The sequence below is a fragment of the Panulirus ornatus genome, chromosome 11, assembly GCF_036320965.1.
Source record: "Panulirus ornatus isolate Po-2019 chromosome 11, ASM3632096v1, whole genome shotgun sequence".
NCBI lineage: Eukaryota > Metazoa > Arthropoda > Malacostraca > Decapoda > Palinuridae > Panulirus > Panulirus ornatus.
In genome coordinates, this window is record NC_092234.1 from 20,146,708 (window position 1) to 20,173,143 (window position 26,436).

General features: G+C 42.0%; 1 protein-coding gene across 3 annotated transcripts in view; it reads left to right on the top strand.

The window, feature by feature from the left end:
* Window positions 1-26,436, top strand: part of LOC139751360 (phosphatidylinositol 4,5-bisphosphate 3-kinase catalytic subunit alpha isoform-like) — a 230,685-nt gene that overhangs the window by 168,525 nt on the left and 35,724 nt on the right. For all 3 annotated transcript variants that reach the window (XM_071666721.1, XM_071666722.1, XM_071666720.1), the window contains exons 14-16: window positions 14,055-14,220; window positions 14,338-14,566; window positions 19,199-19,445. In XM_071666721.1, coding sequence (XP_071522822.1) covers window positions 14,055-14,220; window positions 14,338-14,566; window positions 19,199-19,445 — 642 coding nt within the window. The remainder of the gene's footprint in view (window positions 1-14,054; window positions 14,221-14,337; window positions 14,567-19,198; window positions 19,446-26,436) is intronic.

Consider the following 26,436-nt stretch of genomic DNA (forward strand, 5'->3'; position numbering starts at 1 on the left):
GAAAAACTGGAGGAAGTGGAGTGTTTTAGATATCTGGAAGTGGACTTAGCAGTAGATGGAACCATGGAAGCGGGAGTATGTCACAGGGTGGGGAGGGGGCGAAGGTTGTGGGAGTGATGAAGAATGTGTGGAAGGAGAGAACATTATCTCGGAGAGCAAAAATGGGTATGTTTAAACAATAGTAGTTCCAATAATGTTATATTGTTGCGAGGTATGGGCTAGAGATAGGGTTGTACAGAGGAGGGTAGATGTGTTGGACAATATGTGGTGTGAGGTTGATTGAGTGAGTAATGAAAGGGTAAGAGAGATGTTTGGGAATAAAAAGAGTGTGGTTGAGAGTGAAGAAGAGGGTGTGTTGAAATGATTTGGACATATGGAGAGAATGAGTGAGGAAAGAGGATTTATGTCTCATAAGGTGAAGGGAACAAGGAGAAGCAGGAGCCCAAATTAGAGGTGGAGGACAGAGTGAAATAGATTTTGAGATATCGGGGCCTGAACGTTCATATAGGAGGGTAAGAGGCATGCAAGGAATAGAGTGAATTTGAACAATGTGGTGTACCGGGGTTGACTTGGTGTCAATGGACTGAACCAGGGCATGTGAAGCGTCTGGGGTAACCTATGGAAAGGTCTGTAGGGCCTGGATGTGGAAAGGGAACTATTGTTTTGGTGCATTACACATGACAGCTAGAGACCAAGTGGGAACGAATATAGCCTTTTTTGTCTGTTTTCCTGGCACTACCTCACTCAAGCTGGATATAGCGATGTTGTTTTCCTTTGGGGTTTGGTAGCGACAGGAATGGATAGGGGCAAGCAAGTATGAATATGTACATGTGTTTGTATGTAATATTTATGTATTTTGCTTTGTCGCTGTTTCCCGCGTTTGCGAGGTAGCGCAAGGAAACAGACGAAAGAAATGGCCCAACCCACCCCCATACACATGTATATACATACACGTCCACACATGCAAATATACATACCTATACATCTCAATGTACACATATATATACACACACAGACACATACATATATACCCATGCACACAATTCACACTGTCTGCCTTTATTCATTCCCATCGCCACCTTGCCACACATGGAATACCATCCCCCTCTCCCCTCATGTGTGCGAGGTAACGCTAGGAAAAGACAACAAAGGCCCCATTCGTTCACACTCAGTCTCTAGCTGTCATGCAATAATGCCCGAAACCACAGCTCCCTTTCCACATCCAGGCCCAACACAACTTTCCATGGTTTACCCCAGACGCTTCACATGCCCTGATTCAATCCACTGACAACACGTCAACCCCGGTATACCACATCGATCCAGTTCACTCTATTCCTTGCCCGCCTTTCACCCTCCTGCATGTTCAGGCCCCGATCACTCAAAATCTTTTTCACTCCATCTTTCCACCTCCAATTTGGTCTCCCATTTCTCCTCGTTCCCTCCACCTCTGACACATATATCCTCTTGGTCAATCTTTCCTCACTCATTCTCTCCATGTGACCAAACCATTTCAAAACACCCTCTTCTGCTCTCTCAACCACACTCTTTTTATTTCCAGAATCCTCCCCTCCTTGTATTTTAACTTTCTAAAAATGGGAAACAGAAGGAGTCAAGCGGGGAGTGCTCATCCTCCTCATAGACTCAGATTGGGGTGTCTAAATGTGTGTGGATGTAACCAAAATGTGAAAAAAGGAGAGATAGGTAGTATGTTTGAGGAAAGGAACCTGGATGTTTTGGCTCTGAGTGAAACGAAGCTCAAGGGTAAAGGGGAAGAGTGGTTTGGGAATGTCTTGGGAGTAAAGTCATGGGTTAGTGAGAGGACAAGAGCAAGGGAAGGAGTAGCAGTACTCCTGAAACAGGAGTTGTGGGAGTATGTGATAGAATGTAAGAAAGTAAATTCTCGATTAATATGGGTAAAACTGAAAGTTGATGGAGAGAGATGGGTGATTATTGGTGCATATGCACCTGGGCATGAGAAGAAAGATCATGAGAGGCAAGTGTTTTGGGAGCAGCTGAATGAGTGTGTTAGTGGTTTTGATGCATGAGACCAGGTTATAGTGATGGGTGATTTGAATGCAAAGGTGAGTAATGTGGCAGTTGAGGGAATAATTGGTATACATGGGGTGTTCAGTGTTGTAAATGGAAATGGTGAAGAGCTTGTAGATTTATGTGCTGAAAAAGGACATGATTGGGAATACCTGGTTTAAAAAGCGAGATATACATAAGTATACTTATGTAAGTAGGAGAGATGGCCAGAGAGCGTTATTGGATTACGTGTTGATTGACAGGCGCGCGAAAGAGAGACTTTTGGATGTTAATGTGCTGAGAGGTGCAACTGGAGGGATGTCTGATCATTATCTTGTAGAGGATAAGGTGAAGATTTGTATGGGTTTTCAGAAAAGAAGAGTGAATGTTGGGGTGAAGAGGGTGGTGAGAGTAAGTGAGCTTGGGAAGGAGACTTGTGTGAGGAAGTACCAGGAGAGACTGAGTACAGAATGGAAAAAGGTGAGAACAATGGAAGTAAGGGGAGTGGGGGAGGAATGGGATGTATTTAGGGAATCAGTGATGGATTGCGCAAAAGATGCTTGTGGCATGAGAAGAGTGGGAGGTGGGTTGATTAGAAAGGGTAGTGAGTGGTGGGATGAAGAAGTAAGAGTATTCGTGAAAGAGAAGAGAGAGGCATTTGGACGATTTTTGCAGGGAAAAAATGAATTTGAGTGGGAGATGTATAAAAGAAAGAGACAGGAGGTCAAGAGAAAGGTGCAAGAGGTGAAAAAAAGGGCAAATGAGAGTTGGGGTGAGAGAGGATCATTAAATTTTAGAGAGAATAAAAAGATGTTCTGGAAGGAGGTAAATAAAGTGCGTAAGACAAGGGAGCAAATGGGAACTTCAGTGAAGGGCGCAAATGGGGAGGTGATAACAAGTAGTGGTGATGTGAGAAGGAGATGGAGTGAGTATTTTGAAGGTTTGTTGAATGTGTTTGATGATAGAGTGGCAGATATAGGGTGTTTTGGTCGAGGTGGTGTGCAAAGTGAGAGGGTTAGGGAAAATGATATGGTAAACAGAGAAGAGGTAGTAAAAGCTTTGCGGAAGATGAAAGCCGGCAAGGCAGCAGGTTTGGATGGTATTGCAGTGGAATTTATTAAAAAAGGGGGTGACTATTGTTGACTGGTTGGTAAGGTTATTTAATGTATGTATGACTCATTGTGAGGTGCCTGAGGATTGGCGGAATGCGTTCATAGTGCCATTGTACAAAGGCAAAGGGGATAAGAGTGAGTGCTCAAATTACAGAGGTATAAGTTTGTTGAGTACTCCTGGTAAATTATATGGGAGGATATTGATTGAGAGGGTGAAGGCATGTACAGAGCATCAGATTGGGGAAGAGCAGTGTGGTTTCAGAAGTGGTAGAGGATGTGTGGATCAGGTGTTTGCTTTGAAGAATGTATGTGAGAAATACTTAGAAAAGCAAATGGATTTGTATGTAGCATTTATGGATCTGGAGAAGGCATATGATAGAGTTGATAGAGATGCTCTGGAAGGTATTAAGAATATATGGTGTGGGAGGCAAGTTGTTAGAAGCAGTGAAAAGTTTTTATCGAGGATGTAAGGCATGTGTACGTGTAGGAAGAGAGGAAAGTGATTGGTTCTCAGTGAATGTAGGTTTGTTGCAGGGGTGTGTGATGTCTGCATGGTTGTTTAATTTGTTTATGGATGGGGTGGTTAGGGAGGTGAATGCAAGAGTTTTGGAAAGATGGGCAAGTATGAAGTCTGTTGGGGATGAGAGAGCTTGGGAAGTGAGTCAGTTGTTGTTCGCTGATGATACAGCGCTGGTGGCTGATTCACGTGAGAAACTGCAGAAGCTGGTGACTGAGTTTGGTAAAGTGTGTGAAAGAAGAAAGTTAAGAGTAAATGTGAATAAGAGCAAGGTTATTAGGTACAGTAGGGTTGAGGGTCAAGTCAATTGGGAGGTGAGTTTGAATGGAGAAAAACTGGAGGAAGTGAAGTGTTTTAGATATCTGGGAGTGGATCTGGCAGCGGATGGAACCATGGAAGCGGAAGTGGATCATAGGGTGGGGGAGGGGGCGAAAATTCTGGGAGCCTTGAAGAATGTGTGGAAGTCGAGAACATTATCTCGGAAAGCAAAAATGGGTATGTTTGAAGGAATAGTGGTTCCAACAATGTTGTATGGTTGCGAGGTGTGGGCTATGGATAGAGTTGTGCGCAGGAGGATAGATGTGCTGGAAATGAGATGTTTGAGGACAATGTGTGGTGTGAGGTGGTTTGATCGAGTAAGTAACGTAAGGGTAAGAGAGATGTGTTTAAATAAAAAGAGCGTGGTTGAGAGAGCAGAAGAGGGTGTTTTGAAATGGTTCGGGCACATGGAGAGAATGAGTGAGGAAAGATTGACCAAGAGAATATATGTGTCGGAGGTGGATGGAACGAGGAGAAGAGGGAGACCAAATTGGAGGTGGAAAGATGGAGTGAAAAAGATTTTGTGTGATCAGGGCCTGAACATGCAGGAGGGTGAAAGGAGGGCAAGGAATAGAGTGAATTGGAGCGATGTGGTATACCGGGGTTGATGTGCTGTCAGTGGATTGAATCAAGGCATGTGAAGCGTCTGGGGTAAACCATGGAAAGCTGTGTAGGTATGTATATTTGCGTGTGTGGACGTATGTATATACATGTGTATGGGGGTGGGTTGGGCCATTTCTTTCGTCTGTTTCCTTGCGCTACCTCGCAAACGTGGGAGACAACGACAAAGCAAAAAAAAAAAAAATATATATATATATATATATATATATATATATATATATATATATATATATATATATATATAGGGGATAGGGGAGAAAGAATACTTCCCGCGTATTCCCTGCGTGTCGTAGAAGGCGACTAAAAGGGAAGGGAGCAGGGGGCTGGAAATCCTCCCCTCTTGTTTTTTTTTTTTTTTTAATTTTCCAAAAGAAGGAACAGAGAAGAAGTCCAGGTGAGGATATTCCCTCAAAGGCCCAGTCCTCTGTTCTTAACGCTACCTCGCTATCGCGGGAAATAGCGAATAGTATGAAAAAAAAAAAATAAATAAATGTATTATTTATTTTATTATACTTTGTCGCTGTCTCCCGCGTTTGCGAGGTAGCGCAAGGAAACAGACGAAAGAAATGGCCCAACCCACCCCCATACACATGTATATACATACGTCCACACACGCAAATATACATACCTACACAGCTTTCCATGGTTTACCCCAGACTCTTCACATGCCTTGATTCAATCCACTGACAGCACGTCAACCCCGGTATACCACATCGCTCCAATTCACTCTATTCCTTGCCCTCCTTTCACCCTCCTGCATGTTCAGGCCCCGATCACACAAAATCTTTTTCACTCCATCTTTCCACCTCCAATTTGGTCTCCCTCTTCTCCTTGTTCCCTCCACCTCCGACACATATATCCTCTTGGTCAATCTTTCCTCACTCATCCTCTCCATATGCCCAAACCACTTCAAAACACCCTCTTCTGCTCTCTCAACCACGCTCTTTTTATTCCCACACATCTCTCTTACCCTTACATTACTCACTCGATCAAACCACCTCACACCACACATTGTCCTCAAACATCTCATTTCCAGCACATCCATCCTCCTGCGCACAACTCTATCCATAGCCCACGCCTCGCAACCATACAACATTGTTGGAACCACTATTCCTTCAAACATACCCATTTTTGCTTTCCGAGATAATGTTCTCGACTTCCACACATTCTTCAAGGCCCCCAGAATTTTCGCCCCCTCCCCCACCCTATGATCCACTTCCGCGTCCATGGTTCCATCCGCTGCCAGATCCACTCCCAGATATCTAAAACACTTCACTTCCTCCAGTTTTTCTCCATTCAAACTCACCTCCCAATTGACTTGACCCTCAACCCTACTGTACCTAATAACCTTGCTCTTATTCACATTTACTCTTAACTTTCTTCTTCCTCACACTTTTCCAAACTCAGTCACTAGCTTCTGCAGTTTCTCACATGAATCAGCCACCAGCGCTGTATCATCAGCGAACAACAACTGACTCACTTCCCAAGCTCTCTCATCCCCAGCAGACTTCATACTTGCCCTTCTTTCCAAAACTCTTGCATTTACCTCCCTAACAACCCCATCCATAAACAAATTAAACAACCATGGAGACATCACACACCCCTGCCGCAAACCTACATTCACTGAGAACCAATCACTTTCATCTCTTCCTACACGTACACATGCCTTACATCCTCGATAAAAACTTTTCACTGCTTCTAACAACTTTCCTCCCACACCATATATTCTTAATACCTTCCACAGAGCATCTCTATCAACTCTATATATATATATATATATATATATATATATATATATATATATATACGTTGAGATGTATAGATATGTATATGTGCTGTGTGTGGACGTGTATGTATATACATGTGTATGTGGGTGGGTTGGGCTATTCTTTTGTCTGTTTCCTTGCACTACCTCGCTAATGTTGGAGAGAGCAACAAAGTATTATATATATTTTATTATTATTATTATTATACTTTGTCGCTGTCTCCCGCGTTTGCGAGGTAGCTCAAGGAAACAGACGAAAGAAATGGCCCAACCTCCCCCCCATACACATGTATATACATACGTCCACACACGCAAATATACATACCTACACAGCTTTCCATGGTTTACCCCAGACGCTTCACATGCCTTGATTCAATCCACTGACAGCACGTCAACCCCGGTATACCACATCGCTCCAATTCACTCTATTCCTTGCCCTCCTTTCACGCTCCTGCATGTTCAGGCCCCGATCACACAAAATCTTTTTCACTCCATCTTTCCACCTCCAATTTGGTCTCCCTCTTCTCCTCGTTCCCTCCACCTCCGACACATATATCCTCTTGGTCAGTCTTTCCTCACTCATTCTCTCCATGTGCCCAAACCACTTCAAAACACCCTCTTCTGCTCTCTCAACCACGCTCTTTTTATTTCCACACATCTCTCTTACCCTTACGTTACTCACTCGATCAAACCACCTCACACCACACATTGTCCTCAAACATCTCATTTCCAGCACATCCATCCTCCTGCGCACAACTCTATCCATAGCCCACGCCTCGCAACCATACAACATTGTTGGAACCACTATTCCTTCAAACATACCCATTTTTGCTTTCCGAGATAATGTTCTCGACTTCCACACATTCTTCAAGGCCCCCAGAATTTTCGCCCCCTCCCCCACCCTATGATCCACTTCCGCTTCCATGGTTCCATCCGCTGCCAGATCCACTCCCAGATATCTAAAACACTTCACTTCCTCCAGTTTTTCTCCATTCACTCACCTCCCAATTGACTTGCCCCTCAACCCTACTGTACCTAATAACCTTGCTCTTATTCACATTTACTCTTAACTTTCTTCTTCCACACACTTTACCAAACTGAGTCACCAGCTTCTGCAGTTTCTCACATGAATCAGCCACCAGCGCTGTATCATCAGCGAACAACAACTGACTCACTTCCCGAGCTCTCTCATCCCCAACAGACTTCATACTTGCCCCTCTTTCCAAAACTCTTTCATTTACCTCCCTAACAACCCCATCCATAAACAAATTAAACAACCATGGAGACATCACACACCCCTGCCGCAAACCTACATTCACTGAGAACCAATCACTTTCCTCTCTTCCTACACGTACACATGCCTTACATCCTCGATAAAAACTTTTCACTGCTTCTAACAACTTTCCTCCCACACCATATATTCTTAATACCTTCCACAGAGCATCTCTATCAACTCTATATATATATATATATATATATATATATATATATATATATATATATATATATACGTTGAGATGTATAGATATGTATATGTGCTGTGTGTGGACGTGTATGTATATACATGTGTATGTGGATGGGTTGGGCCATTCTTTTGTCTGTTTCCTTGCACTACCTCGCTAATGTTGGAGAGAGCGACAAAGTATTATATATATTTTATTATTATTATTATTATACTTTGTCGCTGTCTCCCGCGTTTGCGAGGTAGCGCAAGGAAACAGACGAAAGAAATGGCCCAACCTCCCCCCCATACACATGTATATACATACGTCCACACACGCAAATATACATACCTACACAGCTTTCCATGGTTTACCCCAGACGCTTCACATGCCTTGATTCAATCCACTGACAGCACGTCAACCCCGGTATACCACATCGCTCCAATTCACTCTATTCCTTGCCCTCCTTTCACCCTCCTGCATGTTCAGGCCCTGATCACACAAAATCTTTTTCACTCCATCTTTCCACCTCCAATTTGGTCTCCCTCTTCTCCTCGTTCCCTCCACCTCCGACACATATATCCTCTTGGTCAGTCTTTCCTCACTCATTCTCTCCATGTGCCCAAACCACTTCAAAACACCCTCTTCTGCTCTCTCAACCACGCTCTTTTTATTTCCACACATCTCTCTTACCCTTATGTTACTAACTCGATCAAACCACCTCACACCACACATTGTCCTCAAACATCTCATTTCCAGCACATCCATCCTCCTGCGCACAACTCTATCCATAGCCCACGCCTCGCAACCATACAACATTGTTGGAACCACTATTCCTTCAAACATACCCATTTTTGCTTTCCGAGATAATGTTCTCGACTTCCACACATTCTTCAAGGCCCCCAGAATTTTCGCCCCCTCCCCCACCCTATGATCCACTTCCGCTTCCATGGTTCCATCCGCTGCCAGATCCACTCCCAGATATCTAAAACACTTCACTTCCTCCAGTTTTTCTCCATTCACTCACCTCCCAATTGACTTGACCCTCAACCCTACTGTACCTAATAACCTTGCTCTTATTCACATTTACTCTTAACTTTCTTCTTCCACACACTTTACCAAACTCAGTCACCAGCTTCTGCAGTTTCTCACATGAATCAGCCACCAGCGCTGTATCATCAGCGAACAACAACTGACTCACTTCCCAAGCTCTCTCATCCCCAACAGACTTCATACTTGCCCCTCTTTCCAAAACTCTTGCATTTACCTCCCTAACAACCCCATCCATAAACAAATTAAACAACCATGGAGACATCACACACCCCTGCCGCAAACCTACATTCACTGAGAACCAATCACTTTCCTCTCTTCCTACACGTACACATGCCTTACATCCTCGATAAAAACTTTTCACTGCTTCTAACAACTTTCCTCCCACACCATATATTCTTAATACCTTCCACAGAGCATCTCTATCAACTCTAACATATGCCTTCTCCAGATCCATAAATGCTACATACAAATCCATTTGCTTTTCTAAGTATTTCTCACATACATTCTTCAAAGCAAACACCTGATCCACACATCCTCTACCACTTCTGAAACCACACTGCTCTTCCCCAATCTGATGCTCTGTACATGCCTTCACCCTCTCAATCAATACCCTCCCATATAATTTACCAGGAATACTCAACAAACTTATACCTCTGTAATTTGAGCACTCACTCTTATCCCCTTTGCCTTTGTACAATGGCACTATGCACGCATTCCGCCAATCCTCAGGCACCTCACCATGAGTCATACATACATTAAATAACCTTACCAACCAGTCAATAATACAGTCACCCCCTTTTTTAATAAATTCCACTGCAATACCATCCAAACCTTCTGCCTTGCCGGCTTTCATCTTCCGCAAAGCTTATATATTTTATATATATATATATATATATATATATATATATATATATTTTATTATTCATTTTATTTATTTTACTTTGTTGCTGTCTCCCGTATTAGCTGAGTGAGTGTGTTAGCAGTTTTGATGCACGAGACTGGGTTATAGTGATGGGTGATTTGAATGCAAAGGTGAGTAATGTGGCAGTTGTGGGAATAATTGGTGTACATGGAGTGTTCAGTGTTGTAAATGGAAATGGTGAACAGCTTGTAGATTTTTGTGCTGAAAAAGGACTGGCGATTGGGAATACCTGGTTTAAAAAGAGAGGTATACAGAAGTATACGTATGTAAGTAGGAGAGATGGTCAAATATCGTTATTGGATTACGTGTTAATTGATAAGCGCGTGTAAGAGAGACTTTTGGACGTTGATGTGCTGAGAGGTGCTGCTAGAGGGATGTCTGATCATTATTTTGTGGAGGCAAAGGTGAAGATTTGTAGTGGCTTTCATAATAGAAGAGAGAATTTTGGGGTGAAGAGAGTGGTGAGAGTGAGTTGGGAAGGAGACTTGTGTGAGGAAGTACCAGGAGAGACTGGGTGCATAATGGAAAAAGGTGAGATCAAAGGACTTAAAGGTAGTGGGGGAGGAATGGGAAGTATTCAGGGAATAAGTGATGGCTTGCGCAAAAGATGCTTGTGGCATGAGAAAGCTGGTAGGTTGGCAGATTAGAAAGGTAGTGAGTGGTTATGAAGAAGTAAGATTATTAGTGAAAGAGAAGAGAGGGTCATTTGGTCAATTTTTGCAGGGAAATAGTGCAAATGAATGAGAGATGTGGTGAAAAAGAGGGCAAATGAGAATTGGGGTGAGAGTATCATTAAGTTTTAGGGAGATTAAAAAGATGTTTGGGAAGGAGGTAAGTAAAGTGCATGAGATGAGAGAACAAATGGGAACATCGGTGAAGGGGGCTAATGGAGAGGTAATGGCAAGTAGTGGTGACATGAGAAGGAGATGGAATGAGTATTCTGAAGGTTTGTTGAATGTGTGATGATAGAGTGGCAGATATGGGGTGTTTTGATCGAGGTGCTTTGTGAAGTGAGAGGGTCAGAGAGAATGATTTGGTAAATAGAGAAGATGTGGTGAAAGCTTTGTGGAAGATGGAAGCCGAAAAGGCTGCGGGTTTGGATGGTATTGCCGTGGAATTTATTGAAAAGGGGGTGACCGTGTTGTTGACTGGTTTGTCAGGATATTCAATGTATGTATGGCTCATGGTAAAGTGCCTTAGGATTGGCGGAATGCATGCATAGTGCCATTGTACAAAGGCAAAGGGGATAACGGTGAGTGCTCAAATTACAAAGGTATGAGTTAGTTGAGTATTCCTGGGAAATTATATGGTAGAGTATTGATTGAGAGGGTGAAGGCATGTACAGAGCATCAGATTGGGGAAGAGCAGCGTGGTTTCAGAAGTGGTAGAGGATGTGTGGATCAGGTGTTTGCTTTGAAGAATGTATGTGAGAAATACTTAGAAAAGCAAATGGATTTGTATGTAGTATTTATGGATCTGGAGAAGGCATATGAGAGAGAGTTGATAGAGATGCTCTGTGGAAGGTATTAAGAATATATGGTGTGGGAGGCAAATTGTTAGTAGCAGTGAAAAGTTTTTATCGAGGATGTAAGGTATGTGTACGTTGTACGAGTAGGAAGAGAGGAAAGTGATTGGTTCTCATTGAATGTTGGTTTGCAACAGGTGTACGTGATGTTTCCATGGTTATTTAATTTGTTTATGGATGGGGTTGTTAGGGAAGTGAAGGCAAGTGTTTTGGAGAGAGGGGCAAGTATGCAGTCTGTTGTGGATGAGAGGGCTTGGGAAGTGAGTCACTTGTTGTCCGCTGATGATACAGCGCTGGTGGCTGATTCGGGTGAGAAACTGCAGAGCTGGTGACTGAGTTTGGTAACGTGTGAAAAAAGAAAGCTGAGAGTAAATGTGAATAAGAGCAAGGCTAATATTAGGTACAGTAGGGTTGAGGGACAAGTCAATTGGGAGGTAAGTTTGAATGGAGAAATACTGGAGGAAGTGAAGTGTTTTAGATATCTTGGAATGGATTTGGCAGCGGATGGAACCATGGATGTGAGTCACAGGATGGGGGAGGGGGCAAAAGCTCTGGGACCGTTGAAGAATGTGTGGAAGGCGAGAACATTATCTTGGAAAGCAAAATTTTGATTCCAACAATGCTATATGGATGCGAGACATGGGCTATAGATAGGGTTGTGTGGAGGATGGTGGATGTGCTGGAAATGAGATGTTTGAGGACAATATGTGGTGTGAGGTGGTTTGATTAAGTAATGAAAGGGTAAGAGAGATGTGTGGTAATAAAAAGAGTGTAGTTGAGAGAGCAGAAGAGGGTGTATTGAAATGGTTTGATCACATGGAGAGAATGAATGAGGAAAGATTGACGGAGAGGATATATGTGTCAGAGATGGAGGGAATGATGAGAAGTGGGAGACCAAATTGGAGGTGGAAGGGTGGAGTGAAAAAGATTTAGAGCGATCAGGGTCTGAACATGCAGGAGGGTGAAAGGCGTGGAAGGAATAGAGTGAATTGGAACGATGTGGTATACCGGGGTCGACGTGCTATTAATGGATTGAACCAGGGCATGTGAAGTGTCTGGTTTAAACCATGGAAAGTTATGTGGGGCCTGGATGTGGAAAGGGAGCTGTGGTTTCAATGCATTATACATGACAGCTAGAGACTGAGTGTGAACAAATGTGTCCTTTGTTGTCTTTTCCTTGCGCTACCTCGTGTGCTTGCCGAGGGGAGGGGGAGTGTCAGTTCATGTTTGGTGGGGTGGTGACAGGAATGAATAAAGGTAGCAAGTATGAATTACGTACATGTGTATATATGTATACGTCTGTGTATGTATATATATATATGTATACGTTGAAATGTATAGGTATGTATATGTGTGTTTGTGGACGTGTTTATATATACATGTGTGTGTGTGTGTGTGTGGGTGGGGTAGGCCATTCTTTCGTCTGTTTCCTTGCGCTACCTCGCTGACACTTGAGACAGCGACAGAGTATAGTGAATATATATGTAAATAGATATATTCTTATTTAAATGCTAGGGTATTAGGAGCATTAGTGACACCTGCTTAGTGAGCCAGCTCTTTACTGGTCATTTAGTTGCACTCTTCTGACTTAGGTAGCTGTCTTTTCTTTCTGCTTCACTAATGTGGACTCCTGGCATTCTCCACAAACATACAATCTCTTCTTGTCGTATTTAACACTTGACAACACTTAACTCATGCAGCTCATTCTTCATAACTAGATTTTTCTGTAATGTACTCTATGTTCTAGCCCTGCTTTTTAGCGAAAAGTTAGGAGCAGTAGATGGAAGTAGTAGGAAGGAACATTTAGGTAGGATTATTAGGTAGAAGCAGTAGGTAGGAGTATTAGATAGAAGCACTCATTAGGAATATTAGAAAGGAGCCTCTGCAAACACTGTGCTACACTTGCCCTCTGCCAGTGGCCAGGTAACAGTGGGGCACTAAAAGCTAAGAATTGGTTCTGGAGTTTTTTAGTTATGGAGACTCTCTTGGAGTGGCCACCCCTTTGAGGGAGCTCCATTTGGAGTAGGCATCAGAGATATAGATAGTTAGATAGGCCTACAACTGGAACTTAGGTTATCCCAAGATACACCATTGGTCATACTTAGACACAGTCATGTTATGTTTCTCATCAGAGAATATCTTGCTATAAAAAAAAAGTTCTTTCTGATATGCAAGGCATAGCAACCGAAGGTTTGGAGCAGGGAGAAGAATGAGTTTTCTGCCTTTCTTTATATTTTAATCTTCAGATAATTGTGTCTTACCAGAGATGGATGGATTATGCTCTGCATCATGGCACTCCATTAAGAAGATAAACTACAATTTGGTGTAGTCAAGCTTATTAAATCATAGAAATATGAGTGAGTGAGTTGGGTGAAAGATGAAAATCAGAAACATGCCTTGAACCTCAAGGAACTCTTGCAAATTGTAAATTAAGTCAGCAAAATTGCTGTATACACTTTTTTCTTCTTTGGTGGAAAGAAGGACTTTTGGGAATGCATAAGTATTTTTCCCATATACCATTAGGTCTTTTTTGTGCAGATTTACTATTCATCCTGTTTTCAAATAATGATCCCTTATGGATAGTAGGGGTAAGGTGTAATTGTATTGAATGTTTCTAAGGTTATTGAACCTAATATTTCTGCTTGAGGAAAGTTTGCTCTGATAGTGTTAACAAAGAAATTTGTTGTGTAGAAAAATGTTATTCAGCACAGGTTAAGAAACTCGTGGCTTAATGTTTTGTCCATATTTTTTCAGGTCAGATGTCCACATGTGGCCTAATGCTCTCCATATTATGGCCATATTAGAGGCTTACTGCCGAGGTCTGGGGCCTGGCCTGAGAGAGGTTGTTCGTCAAGTGGAGGTTGTAGATAAGTTGACCCGTCTTGCAGAATCTGTCAAAGATCGTTATGATACTAACAAGGTTTGAGACTTTCATGTATTTTGCTAGATTATTACTATATGAAAAAATGCTATTTACTTTCAATGCCTATTTGCTGTTAATAGACTTAACCATTAATTGTTCTTTTGTAATCACCAGGAGAAAACACAGTATTTGAAGGACCAACTGGCTGAACCAGAATACTTCAACCTCGTGCAACACTTTACATCTCCCCTTAACCAGAGTCATTCCCTGGGCCGACTCAGAATTTCTGAATGTCGGGTGCTAGATTCAGCACGTCGACCCCTTTGTTTAGTGTGGGATAACCCCGAATCCATGGCCCCACACTACTCCTTGTCACATGGCATCATCTTCAAGAGTGGAGATGGTAATTTAACAATTATTGTTATGTATGATAAAGGCAGCGGATGGAACCATGGAAGCGGAAGTGGATCATAGGGTGGGGGAGGGGGCGAAAATTCTGGGGGCCTTGAAGAATGTGTGGAAGTCGAGAACATTATCTCGGAAAGCAAAAATGGGTATGTTTGAAGGAATAGTGGTTCCAACAATGTTGTATGGTTGCGAGGCGTGGGCTATGGATAGAGTTGTGCGCAGGAGGATGGATGTGCTGGAAATGAGATGTTTGAGGACAATGTGTGGTGTGAGGTGGTTTGATCGAGTGAGTAACGTAAGGGTAAGAGAGATGTGTGGAAATAAAAAGAGCGTGGTTGAGAGAGCGGAAGAGGGTGTTTTGAAGTGGTTTGGGCACATGGAGAGGATGAGTGAGGAAAGATTGACCAAGAGGATATATGTGTCGGAGGTGGAGGGAACAAGGAGAAGAGGGAGACCAAATTGGAGGTGGAAAGATGGAGTGAAAAAGATTTTGTGTGATCGGGGCCTGAACATGCAGGAGGGTGAAAGGAGGGCAAGGAATAGAGTGAATTGGAGCGATGTGGTATGCCGGGGCAGACGTGCTGTCAGTGGATTGAATCAAGGCATGTGAAGCGTCTGGGGTGAACCATGGAAAGCTGTGTGGGTGTGTATATTTGCGTGTGTGGACGTATGTATATACATGTGTATGGGGGGGGGGGGGTTGGGCCATTTCTTTCGTCTGTTTCCTTGCGCTACCTCGCAAACGTGGGAGACAGCGACAAAGTATAAAAAAAGAAAAAAAAAAAATGATAAAGGCTACAGTTGAAAAAAGAGAGGTTCTTATTAAGGCCAGGCCATGCATGAAAGATGGGGGCAAAAGGTAGATGAAGAAATGGAAAGCAGAGTGGAAGAAATAAAAAGCAGAATCCAAGTTTCAGAGGGAGCGGAAAACTTGCCTTTGGAAATTATATTATCTTTACTCCGTTTTCAATGTAGTTGTAGATCAGGTGTATACAGCTTACTCCGTTTTCAATGTAGTTGTAGATCAGGTGTATACAGCTTCTGCAACAACTCTAGTGTACATCCTCATCTCATGCCCAGTATTTTAAAATGTGGTATAGACTTTCTTACTTATGAAAGTGCTTCTTATATTTTAGGTTCACATATTTGACTCGTGTGAGACCGGTGTCTCTATTCATACTACCTCCATATCCAAAATGCTTCCTTTGTAAAATTTAAGATGAACTAGGATTGCCATCATTCATGAGTGAATGCACTATATCTCCCTCTCATAAACACATCTTCTTCTCACCCAGAAGAAACTCATCTTCATTTCCCCCTTGATTAACTAAACTCAGTTCACTCTTAACGATTGTGTCCTTGTTTCACCCTTGGTGCTACACTTTAAGTTAACCAAGATTTACTTTGTATTTGACAAACTCATCTTTTCTTAACCCTCAATGAATGTATCTTCACCTCATCCTAGGTATACTCAACTTCACTGGGGTTAGGGTGCATCTTCATATACCCTCAACAAACCTAAATTCACATCTTTAATTCATCCATGTAAAATGCATCTTCACCTCACGCTCAACAAATGTATCATAACTGCAGCATTAAGAAATGTATCTTAACACCCTCAACACTACAACCTTTGATCTGACCCTCACAGGTGAGGCCAAAGTTTAGTGTAAAAGTGCATTTTCATTACACACTGTTAAACCTAAATTCTCTTCACCCTTAACAAATACTTCTTGTCTTCCTTCTCTTCCTTGATGCCATCGCCAAGGTTCTTCACTTCACCTTCAACAAATGTATTTAAGCCTCACCATCAACAGACACACTCTCATTACACCCTTTACAATATTGGGAAGTCAAAGGCCAGGATTAGGGTGCGGATCATTGGGAAGGAAAAGTATTAGAATAGAAATAAGTATTTGAGTGAGAACATAATGTTCTCTACTGCAGAGGGAGACAGAATATTGAGAAAGAGAATGTAAAGGTATGAGGTAAAAAAGAGTGGGGATAAATGTAAATTATGGTATATTAAAGAAGAAATTTTAAGTTTAGCTAAGTAGTTTGGTGTTGATCAAACAGAGAGTAGGACTATTATTCCTAGTTTAATATATGACTAGTGTGGCCATCATTTTCTTACTCCTGAGTCACAATGGTTGTAGTTTATAGTAGACTGGCTATTCAAGCTGTTTCCTGCTGTTTGGAGTTTTTTTTTTTAATTCCTTTACAGAATTTGTGTTATGTCTTTGGAGTGGGCCAGACTTGCACCTTTGCTATAGGAACTTCGTTGCTGTTAAACATGAACTATTATTTATTTATTATACTTTGTCGCTGTCTCCTGCGTTAGCGAGGTAGCGACAAGCAAACAGACGAAAGAATGGCCCAACCCACCCACATACACATATAAATACATACATGTCCACACACGTACATATACATACCTATACATCTCAAACTATACATATGTATACACATGCAGACATATACATATATACACATGTACATAATTCATACTGTCTGCCCTTATTCATTGCCATCGCCACCCCAACACACATGAAATAACAACCCCCTCCCCGCGCATGTGCGTGAGGTAGTGCTACGAAAAGACAACAAAGGCCACATTCGTTCACACTCATTCTCTAGCTGTCATGTATAATGCACTGAAACCACAGCTCCCTTTCCATATCCAGGCCCCACAAAACTTTCCATGGTTTACCCCAGTTGCTTCACATGCCCTGGTTCAATCCATTGACAGCACATCGACCCTGGTATACCACATCATTCCAATTCACTCTATTCCTTGCACGCCTTTCACCCTCCTGCATGTTCAGACCTCAATCACTCAAAATCTTTTTCACTCCATCTTTCCACCTCCAATTTGGTTTCCCACTTCTCGTTTCCTGCACCTCTGACATATATATCCTTTTTGTCAATCTTTCCTCACTCATTCTCTCCATGTGATCAAACCATTTCAAAACACCCTCTTCTGCTCTCTCAACCACACTCTTTTTATTAACACACATCTCTCTTACCCCTTCATTACTTACTCGATCCAACCACCTCACACCACATATTGTCCTCAAACATCTCATTTCCAGCACATCCACCCTCCTCTGCACAACTCTATCTATAGCCCATGCCTTGCAACCATATAACATTGTTGGAACCAGTATTTCTTCAAACATAACCATTTTTGCTTTCCAAGATAACGTTCTCGACTTCCACACATTCTTCATCTCTCCCAGAATTTTTGCCCCCTCTCCCACCCTTGATTCACTCCCGCTTCCATGGTTCCATCCACTGCCAACTTCACTCCCAGATATCAAAAACACTTCTTCCTCCAGTTTTTCTCCATTCAGACTTACCTCCCAGTTGACTTGTCCCTCAACCCTACTGTACCTAATAACCTTGCTGTTACTCACATTTACTCTTAGCTTTCTTCTTTCACCCACTTTACCAAACTCAGTCACCAGCTTCTGCAGTTTCTCACACGAATCAGCCACCAGCGCTGTATCATCAGCAAACAACAACTGACTCACTTCCCAAGCTCTCTCATCCACAGCAGACTGCATACTTGCCCCTTTCCAAAACTCTTGCATTCACTGGTTTTGTTCTTGTTATATTTGTTTTGTAAGGAAAATGCTGAAATCTTTTTCAGATCCTGGTGCCAACATTTCTGAAGTTTGTTTATTGCTTTAAGTCATTTGTTATTTCAAATTAACTATCTGCATTTATTATTGTTTGTTAGAAATATAGCTGTAAATTCTTGGCACTTAAAACCACCATGTTCAAACTAATGCAAGGATTTTATAAGCCTGGTAGGGCAAATAGCACTGAAGTGAGAAAGTTTTTTTCTGACATGATTCTGTTTTCATTCAAAGGGCTAATGATAATAGAATGTGTTAGATTATTTCCTAATTGATCAGTATAATTCAATACTCTATTTAGTAAAAAGAAAAGAAATGCAGTGATTGAATAGTTAATCCGTTTGGTTAGAATGCATTATATATTTTGAAATAATAAATGACTTAATTAAAGCAATAAACAAACTTCAGAAATGTTGGCACCAAGATCTGAAAAAAAATTCAGCTTTTTCCTTACAAAACAAATAGGAACAAAACCAGTCATGCTACATATAAGATTAAGCCTAGATCAGCACAGTTTAGCAGATATTAACTGACGCATGTAACACCAATACACAGAGGGTCTAAATTAGTATCAAAGCAGTGCTAAGTGGTAACTGGTAAGACATAGCCATGTGTTAAAGGAGTGACAGAAAAACAGAACATAATAGATAACAGTTATATAAATGAAGGCCAGAGTCAATTTTCACTGGATAAAAGCATGCAGACTCAGCAGCTAATTCCTGTCATTGATGCTCCTATTCTTGCCAAGGCATTTGATAAAGTAGATTTCAGAATTTTGTTTTGAAAAAGTAGTGACAAAAACATTTAAGGTCACATAGAAAGATGGATCAATGAATTTCAAACAAAAAGAAAATTCAAAGCATGAGGAATTGGAATCCTATCTGATGAATATACCCTATGTGCTGTAAACCAGGGAATAGTATTATCCTCAGTACTGTGTTCTTTATTTGTTCCTGTGTGATTATTGAAACCTGCCATTTCTGCAGATCTTCGGCAAGACATGCTGACGTTACAGGTCATTGGCATGATGGCACAACTGTGGAACAATGAAGGATTAGATTTGCGCGTGATGCCATACTCATGTTTATCCATGGACAAACTTGTGGGTGTGATTGAGGTTGTGCAAAATGCTAAGACTGTATACAACATCCAGCGGATCTCCAAGCTTGGGGCTATTCAAGTAGATTCCTCCCAGCTTTACAAATGGATCCGTGATAAGAATCAAGGCCTCAGGTGAGTGAGTGATGCATCTTTTAGAGCAATAGGTAGTAGTTGGTAGGCAGCCAACTACCAGGAGGTGTATTACCAGTACACCCAAGATTAGTATTATTAGGGTTAGTGACACCTGCGTAGTGAGCCAGCACTTCTATGATTGTCAGGTTGCACTCCTCTTACCCAGGTAGCTGTCTTTTCTCCCTGTCTCATCCACACAGACCATTGGCAGTCTCTCCACAAACATATAATCTTTCCATGTCATACATAACGTATGATGAAAACACTTAACTGACACAGCTCATTCTTGATAACTCCAGATTTTCTTGTGATGAGCACTATGTGCTTGCTGTGCCTTTTGGCAAAATGGAAGGAGCAATAGAAGTAGTAGGTAGGAACATTTAAGGAAGAACATTAGGTAGAAACATTAGGTAGAAGTAGTAAGTAGGAACAGGGGCATTAGCCAGATGTAATCAGTAGGAACTTTAGGTAGGAATCTTTGCAAACATTGCACCCAAGTTGCCCTCTGCCAGTGACCTGCTAAGGGTGAGGCCTTAAAGGCTAAGAAGCGACATTAGAGTTCTTTAGTTATGGAGGCTCTATTGCCATAGCCACCCCTTTGAGAGAGCTCCAGGTGGGAACAGGCATCAGAGATATAGATAGTCAGATAGATAGATAGATCATTGTATCTAACCCCAATTGTATGCTTTTTTACACTAGAGTAGTGATAGGTTCATCTTGATAATGAACATCACATTGAAAATTATGTTTTTACAGGTTCATATAAAAGAGTGAATTAGTTTTTAACCATACAACCCAAGGATTCCTGCTATGGTGCTCTTGCAGCATCATGGTTGCTCTCCCAGTCAGGAGTAGGGAAATGATGGACTCTTTTAGGAGTGAAAATTTTCTCTCTCTGTACTTCTTTTCATCCAGTGATGATGATACATTCTAGTTAGAGGTAACTTTTCACTTGCTGTGAATCCAGATGTAGGTGGATTCTGGTAACACTGATATTGATAGATAAGAAGTATATATTGAAAGTCTCATGAGGATTATAGAAAAATTTTTACTGTGGATAAGTAAAGAAAAAGTAAAGCAGTTTAGTAAGCCCATAACATTTAGTAAAAGCATGAAACTTTTTTATCAACCATTGCCATATTGTGTTGTGGGGCTTATTTGGGCTTGTGTAATTAGCAAATAAGCGCAGTGTGACTTTAAAGAATGAAATGTAGATCCAGGTTTATGGACTGTTCATGATTGTTATATACATTTTATTTATTTATTTATTTTGCTTTGTCACTGTCTCCCGCGTTAGCAAGGTAGCACAAGCAAACAGACGAAAGAATGGCCCAACCCACCCACATACACATGTATATACATACACGTTCACACACACAAATATACATACCTATACATCTCAACGTGTACATATATATACACACACAGACATATACATATATACACATGTCCATAATTCATACTGTCTGCCTTTATTCATTCCCATTGCCACCCCTTCACACAGGAAATAGCAACCCCTTCCCCCCCTCATGTGGGCGAGGTAGTGCTAGGAAAAGACAACAAAGGCCCCATTGGTTCACACTCAGTCTCTAGCTGTCATGTAATAATGCACCAAAATCACAGCTCCCTTTCCACATCCAGGCCCCACAGAACTTTCCATGGTTTACCCCAGATGCTTCAGATGCTGTGAATCAATCCATTGACAGTACGTTGATCCCGGTATACCACATCGTTCCAATTCACTCTATTCCTTGCACGCCTTTCACCCTCCTGCATGTTCAGGCCCCCTGATCACTCAAAATCTTTTTCACTCCATCTTTCCACCTCCAGTTTGGTCTCCCACTTCTCCTCGTTCCCTCCAAGTCTGACACATATATCCTCTTGGTCAATCTTTCCTCACTCATTCTCTCCATGTGATCAAACCATTTCAAAACACTCTCTTCTGCTCTCAACCACACTCTTTTTATTACCACACATCTCTCGTACCCTATTATCACTTACTCGATCAAACCACCTCACACCACATATTGTCCTCAAACATCTCATTTCCAGCACATCCACCCTCCTCCGCACAACTCTATCCATAGCCCACGCCTCGCAACCATATAACATTGCTGGAACCACTATTCCTTCAAACATACCCATTTTTGCTTTCCGAGATAATGTTCTTGACTTCCACACATTCTTCAGTGCTCCCAGAATTTTCGCCCCCTCCCCCACCCAATGATTCACTTCCACTTCCATGGTTCCATTTGCTGCCAGTTCCATCTGCTGCCAAATCCTCTCCCAGATATCTAAAACACTTCACTTCCCCCAGTTTTTCTCCATTCAAACTTACCTCCCAAGTGACTTGTCCCTCAACCCTTCTGTACCTAATAACCTTGCTCTTATTCACATTTACTCTCAGCTTTCTTCTTTCACACACTTTACCAAACTCAGTAACCAGCTTCTGCAGTTTCTCACATGAATCAGCCACTCGCGCTTATCATCAGCGAACAACAACTGACTCACTTCCCAAGCTCTCTCCTCCACAACAGACTGCATACTTGCCCCTCTTTCCAAAACTCTTGCATTCACCTCCCTAACAACCCCATCCATAAACAAATTAAACAACCATGGAGACATCACACACCCCTGCTGCAAACCTACATTCACTGAGAACCAATCACTTTCCTCTCTTCGTACACGTACACATGCCTTACATCCTCGATAAAAACTTTTCACTGCTTCTAACAACTTGCCTCCCACACCATATATTCTTAATACCTTCCACAGAGCATCTCTATCAACTCTTATCATATGCCTTCTCCAGATCCATAAATGCTACATACAAATCCATTTGCTTTTCTAAGTATTTCTCACATACATTCTTCAAAGCAAACACCTGATCCACACATCCTCTACCACTTCTGAAACCACACTGCTCTTCCCCAATCTGATGCTCTGTACATGCCTTCACCCTCTCAATCAATACCCTCCCATGTAATTTCCCAGGAATACTCAACAAACTTATACCTCTGTAATTTGAGCACTCACTTTTATCCCCTTTGCCTTTGTACAATGACACTATGCAAGCATTCCCCCAATCCTCAGGCACCTTACCATGAGTCATACATACATTAAATAACCTTACCCACCAGTCAACATTACAGTCACCCCTTTTTTAATGAATTCCACTGCAGTACCATCCAAACCCGCTGGTTTGCCGGCTTCCATCTTTATCTCTTCTCTGTTTACCAAATCATTTTCCTTAACCCTCTCACTTTGCACACCACCTCGACCAAAACACCCTATATCTGCCACTGTATCATCAAACACATTCCACAAACCTTCAAAATACTCACTCCATCTCCTTCTCACATCACCACTACTTGTTATCACCTCCCCATTAGCCCCCTTCACTGAAGTTCCCATTTGTTCCCCTGTCTTACGCACTTTATTTGCCTCCTTCCAAAACATATGTATTATTCATTTATTATATTTATTTTACTTTGTCGCTTTGTCCCGCATTAGCGAGGTAGTGCAAGGAAACAGACGAAAAAATGGCCCAACCCACCCATATACACATGCATATACATAAGTGTCCACACACGCACATATACATACCTATACATTTTAACGTCAATGGATTGAATTGGCATGTGAAGCGTCTGGGGTAAACCATGGAAAGTTCTGTGGGGCCTGGATGTGGAAAGGGAGCTGTGGTATCGGGCATTATCGCATGACAGGTAGAGACTGAGTGTGAACGAATGGGGCCTTTGTTGTCTTTTCCAAGCGCTACCTCGCACACATGAGGGGGTAGGGGGATGTTATTCCATGTGTGGCGAGGTGGCGATGGGAATGAATAAAGGCAGACAGTGTGAATTGTGTGCATGGGTATATATGTATGTGTCTGTGTGTGTATATATATGTGTACATTGAGATGTATAGGTATGTATATTTGCGTGTGTGGACGTGTATGTATATACATGTGTATGGGGGTGGGTTGGGCCATTTCTTTTGTCTGTTTCCTTGCGCTACCTCGCAAACGCGGGAGACGGTGACAAAGCAAAATAAATAAAAATAAAAAACATTTTAACGTATACATATATATACATACACTGACTTATATACACATGTACATAATTCATACTTGCTGCCTGTATTCATTCCAGTCGCCACTCCGCCACACATGAAATGACAACCCCCTGCATATGTGCGAGGTAGCGCTAGGAAAAGACAACAAAGGCCACATTCGTTCACACTAAGTCTCTAGCTGTGATGTGTAATGCACCGAAACCACAGCTCCCTTTCCACATACAGGCCTCACAAAACTTTCCATGGTTTACCGCAGACGCTTCACATGCCCTGGTTCAATCCATTGACAGCACATCGACCCCGATATACCACATCATTCCAATTCACTCTATTCCTTGCACGTCTTTCACCCTCCTGTATGTTCAGACCTCGATCGCTCAAAATCTTTTTCATTCCATCTTTCCACCTCCAATTTAGTCTCACACTTCTCCTTGTTCCCTCCACTTCTGACACTCTTATCCTCTTTGTCAATCTTTCCTCACTCATTCTCTCCATGTGACTTAACCATTTCAATACACCCACTTCTGCTTTCTCAACCACACTCTTTTTATTACCACACATCTCTCTTACCCTTTCATTACTTACTCAATCAAACCACCTCACACCACATATTGTCCTCAAACATCTCTTTTCCAACACATCCACCCTCCTCTGCACAACCTTATCCATAGCCCATGCCTCACATCCATATAACATTGTTGGAACCACTATTCCTTCAAACATACCCATTTTTGCTTTCCAAGATAATGTTCTCCCATTCCACACATTCTTTAAAGCTCCCAGAACTTTCGCCCTCTCCCCCACCCTGTGACTCACTTCCGCTTCCATGGTTCCATCCGCTGCCAATTCCACTCCCAGATATCTAAAACATTTCACTTCCTCCAGTTTTTCTCCATGCAAACTTACCTCGCAATAGACTTGTCCCTCCACCCTACTGTACCTAATAACCTTGCTCTTATTCACATTTACTCTTACCTTTCACACATTTTTCCAAACTCAGTCACCAGCTTCTTCACTTTCTCACCCGAATCAGCCACCAGCACTGTATCGTCAGCGAACAATAACTGACTCACTTCCCAAGCTCTCTCATCCACAACAGACTGCATACTTGCCTCTCTCTCCAAAACTCTTGCTTTCACCTCCCTAACAACCCCATCCATAAATATATAAATAACCATGGAGACATCACGCACCCCTGCCACAAATCGACGTTCACTGAGAACCAATCACTTTCCTCTCCTCCTACTCGTACGCATGCCTTACATCCTTCATAAAAACTTTTCACTGCTTCCAGCAACTTGCTTCCCACACCATATACTTTTAATACTTTCCACAGAGCTTCTCTATCACCTCTATCATATGCCTTCTCCAGATCCATAAATTTTACATACAAGTCCATTTGGTTTTCTGAGTGTTTCTCACTTACATTCTTCAAAGAAAACACCTGATCCACACATCCTCTACCACTTCTGAAATCACACTGCTCTTCCCCAGTCCGATGCTCTGTACATGCCTTCACCCTCTCAATCAGTAACCTCCCATATAATTTCCCAGGAATACTCAACAAACTTATACCTCTGTAATTTGAACACTTACCTTTATCCCCTTTGCCTCTGTACAATGGCACTATGCATGCATTCCGCCAATCCTCAGGCACTTCACCTTGAGCAATACATACATTGAATATCCTCATCAACTAGTCAACAACACAGTCACCCTCTTTTTTAATAAATTCCACTGCAATACCATTCAAACCCACCACCTTGCTGGCTTTCATCTTCCGCAAAGCTTTTACTACCTCTTCTCTATTTACCAAATTATTCTCCCTTACCCTCTCACGTCGCACACTACCTTAACCAGAACACCCTATATCTGCCACTCTGTCATCAAACACGTTCAACAAACCTTCAAAATACTCACTCCATCTCCTTCTCACATCACCACTACTTGTTATTACCTCCCCATTTGCCCGCCTTCACCGATGTTCCCATTTTTTCTGTTATCTTACGCACTTTATTTACTTCCTTCCAAAACATCTTTTTATCCTACCTAAAATTTAATGATACTCTTTCACCCCAACTCTCATTTGCCTTCTTTTTCATCTCGTGCACCTTTCTCATGCCTTGTTCTTTTATACATCTCCCAGTCATTTGCACTATTTACCTACAAAAATTGACCAAATGGCTCTCTCTTCTCTTTCACTAACTCACTAACAACCTTACTTCTTCGTCCCACCACTCGCTACCCTTTCTAATCTGCCCACCTCCCACCTTTCTCATGCTACAAGCATCTTTTGCACAAGCCATCACTGCATCCCTAAATACATCCCATTCCTCCCCCACTCCCTCTATGTCCTATGCTCTCACCTTTTTCCATTCTGTACTCAGTCTCTCCTGGTACTTCTTCACACATGTCTCCTTCTCAAGCTCACTTATTCTCACCACTCTCTTCATCCCAACATTCTCTCTTCTTTTCTGAAAACCTCTGCAACTCTTCATCACCTCTACAAGATAATGAACAGACGTCTCTCCATTTGCACCTCTCAGCACATTAACATCCAAAAGTCTCTCTTTCACACGCCTATCAATTAACACGTAATCCAATAACGCTCTCTGGCCATCTGTCCTACTTACATATGTATACTTATGTATATCTCTTTTGAAACCAGGTATTCCCACTTGCCAGTCCTTTTTCAGCACACAAATCTACAAGCTCTTCACCATTACCATTTACAACACTAAACACCCCATGTACACCAGTTATTCCCACAACTGCCATATTACTCACCTTTGCATTCAAATCACTCATCACTATAACTTGGTCTCGTGCATCAAAACTGTTAACTCACTCTCTGAGCTGCTCCCAAAACACATGCCTCTCATTATCTTTCTTCTCATGACCAGGTGCATAGGCT